Here is a 3,427-nt window from a genome sequence, read left to right on the forward strand (position 1 = left end):
AGAGTGTTGAGGCCAAAAGATGCACCTGCATGTCTCCGTTTAAGCGCGCCAACATCTCATCAAGCTCATTTGGTCTGAACACCTCTCGAGCGTAGAAGCCCATCTCCAACTTGCGTTTGATGGTGGAATTCCAGTGGTTCTTCACAGCATTGTCTGTCCTGTGAAGAGAAGTTTATGCAATCAGATCTTTAGGACTGTCTATAAGAAAAAGAATATAAAAAGACCAGTTCTCTGGGACTCTAGCGACCTTCCGGGGAGCAGCTTTGCGATCTCAGCCCAGCGGTTTCCCAGCAGGCAGTGGGCCTTGTAGATAATGAGATCTTCCTCAGCTGTCCACGATGACTTCTTTACGTTGGGATTCAGGTGGTTGTGCCAGCGCTCCCTGCACTGCTTACCCAGCCTGCCCTTCAGATGCTTGGCCACCATTGCCCACTGTTTGTTGCCGTAGAGATTCACAAGCTCTATGACCTGGAGGGAGAAATGTTTCTCATGTTTTAACAGATCCCAATTTGGCACCTCGTAAAAGCTTCCACCTACTATTAACTGCGATCCTTCCTATCCAGATACAGTAGCAGCCATTTAAAATTGCCCTTCCAAGTCAAAAGCCAGCCAAATGGCAGCAAAATCTCCTCCAACTTCCAGCCACTGATCTTCTCCTGGACTTGCACATTTCTTTTACTCTGACTCACTGAATCACTGAATTGCAAGGTCTGGCCAGGAGATAATGCTTCTCTTTAGATCTTAATGTCCACAAATCATGACAGAAAGAATATTTTAGATGTTTAAAAAGGATTTTCAGGGGACTAGCCAAAGGAAAGAAAAATAAGCCCTTTTGAAAATGTACTGCAAACCTTATAAACAATAAATCATGGAACAAAGTGCTCAGGTCAGACGAGTGACAGAAAACCTAACACTGAAAACCACCCTGAACAAGATAACCGTCAATAAAATCGAATATCTACATGTCTAAGCTCGGAAATTAAATAATGTTAATAAATGTAGGATTTGTGTTTGTTCATTGTCAGCCAATTGATTCATGTGACATCTTCATTTGTGAGAAAACAAGTTTAGAAGTTATAAATACAAGCTAGAAAATTACTGCAACAATACAAGTACGAATCACAAATCCAAAAATTCATGCATTTGAATAACATACCTATGTATATGAATTACAAATGTGCAGAAGAAACGAAAATTTACAAGCATACATTTGTAAGTGCGAGTAATGAATGTAATCGCAAACTTATGTGTAAGAATAAGAAGTTTGTTACTATGAATTACAGATTTAAAAGTACAAAACACAAAGTAATGAGTAAAATCAATGAATATGAATTACAGATTTATGCATATGAATTTGTGATTCTTGTTCTCAACGTTGTGTGGCTACAAAGTTTTCCCCTCTAACATGTTTTCATAACTTCTAAACTTGTTTTCTCTCAGATGAAGATCTGATGTCACTCGTATCAATAAGTTGAAAAGAGGAAAAAAATTGAAATCCGATCAAATTTGTCCAAATTATTGACCTTTATTTACAAATTTAGAGATTAGAAGATTAGATTTATTGATCTGTGGGGATCGAACCTTGCAACCTTCTCAGAGCACAAGCGCACTGCTCTAACCACTAGGCTGCCACTCCCAGATCTAGGTGCATACCATTCCCCCACAGTAAAAGCAGAATTTTGTCTGAGGATGCTTGTTCTCTGTAGGTACAAGGAAGCTGGATGGAATTATAAAGACGATAGATGGAGCTAAAAATTAAGGCAACCCTGCAAGCTGCAAAAACTTTCAACTCACCTGCCATGAACCTACACTTTAACATACAGAGTTACAATACGATTATATAGATGAAAGTGTATGTATGTATGAAGATGGTCTAGTCAAAGCCCAGACAGAAATTCAAGACAATCTCCATCCAAGCTGACGGCTAACATGTAAAGAAATCAAATTAAAAGTGCAAAAGTCTTGCAGTTGCAATGTGAAAATTTTAACGACATGTATGAGCAGGTTAGAAAATAAGGGGAACCATTCTGTATTCTAATGTGTAACCGATGTGTTACCCACTTTCTCATCCTCCTCCTTGGTCCAGGGGCCTTTAACCAGTTCTGGATCCAGGACCTTAAACCAGCGGTGCTGACACTGCTGCTCTGTGTGATTCTGTAACAGGAAAGAACACATTTTCCAGTTCTTAATCAATTAAGTTCTTAATCATGCAACAATTATGATTAGAAGAGTCACTCACTGGGAAGTAGCAGGCTATGCTCCTCCAGTCATTGGAGCCCTGCTTCTGAACCAGTATTTTAAGTCTGTCATCCTGCAAACATCAACAGGCCTGTTTAGGTCAGCTGTCCCAAAGTGAAACAAATGGTGGCAGGACTGGGACATGTCCCAACAATCACCTCCTCTTGTGTCCACTTCACTTTCCCCTTCCCTCCTTCCTTCTGCTCAGCCACATCAGAATCCGTATCCTGATGCATAGCTTCGTCTCCATCCTCACTGGGAACCAGACAACAACAACATGGGTGACAGATGAGATCATGAACTGGAGAACAGGCTCAGTGGCTTCAGCTTTAGGAGCCAATATGAGGCTAGGTTTGTTGTTTCTATTCACGATCGGACCGTCTTTTATAAAAGAAGTGATTTATCTAATAGTTCTGGGTTTATAAGGAAAGAGGGTGGAGGAAAATAAAGGCCCAGCCTGAAAAAAGGCGGCAGTCGCAGGTCAAAAATAAGTGTTCAATTGGCTTTTTATCCAATAAGCATAATTTTATTAACACTATTTGATAACCAGGAAATCCTTTAAATGACTGGAGAGTAATTCAGTCCGCAGAGAGCGGTCTCTTACCCGCGCGCCCACCAGGACATTTCCCTCCCTTGTTTTCTTCTTGTTTACGGTGCGCCAGTGATCCTCCCTACCGCTGCTGCACGTCATGTGCAAATAAAGTTGATAATATCACGACTTTCAGCACTTTATGGAGGATTTGAAGAGGCATCCAACAGTGCAGGAGGTGGAGTTTTAGAGCTGAAGTCTACAGTCAGGGTGCGATCAGCTGCGGCGGAACGATCGCTCCTTCCGCGCTTAGAAATTTCTATCTCGCGCCCTTCTTCCCGGAGCCAGACTGGAGCAACCAGAGCGGTGACGTGGGTGCGCAGTGGATGTGCGCAGAGAGCAGAATGAGGAAATGGTAGTCCTCCTCTTGGACTTTCAAAATAAAATAAACTACTCAAAATGTCTTTCAATGGCTCTGTTCGAAAACCTAGGACGGGTCCTCCAAGGACGCGGTCTACCTAGACTGGATCCTTCGAAGTCCTTGAAAATAAGGAGACCGGAAGAGTTTTGGCTGTAAATTCGACCAGGTCTACCCTTCGGCGGGTTTTTACCGCCGTATGCTCTGTTGCTTAGCAACCGTGAACGTTGACACACAAAGCA

General features: G+C 42.2%; 1 protein-coding gene across 1 annotated transcript in view; it reads right to left on the reverse strand.

The window, feature by feature from the left end:
• Positions 1-3,111, reverse strand: part of mybl2 (v-myb avian myeloblastosis viral oncogene homolog-like 2) — an 11,587-nt gene extending 8,476 nt beyond the window's left edge. The window contains exons 1-6 of the mRNA XM_015388060.1: positions 2,843-3,111; positions 2,397-2,493; positions 2,240-2,311; positions 2,062-2,154; positions 248-468; positions 24-158 (exon numbers count right to left, since the gene is read on the reverse strand). Of these exons, the coding sequence (XP_015243546.1) occupies positions 24-158; positions 248-468; positions 2,062-2,154; positions 2,240-2,311; positions 2,397-2,493; positions 2,843-2,862 (638 nt within the window). The 5' untranslated portion in view covers positions 2,863-3,111. The remainder of the gene's footprint in view (positions 1-23; positions 159-247; positions 469-2,061; positions 2,155-2,239; positions 2,312-2,396; positions 2,494-2,842) is intronic.
• Positions 3,112-3,427: the final 316 nt, after the last annotated feature.

Source organism: Cyprinodon variegatus, unplaced genomic scaffold, assembly GCF_000732505.1.
Source record: "Cyprinodon variegatus isolate N-32 unplaced genomic scaffold, C_variegatus-1.0 Scaffold412, whole genome shotgun sequence".
NCBI lineage: Eukaryota > Metazoa > Chordata > Actinopteri > Cyprinodontiformes > Cyprinodontidae > Cyprinodon > Cyprinodon variegatus.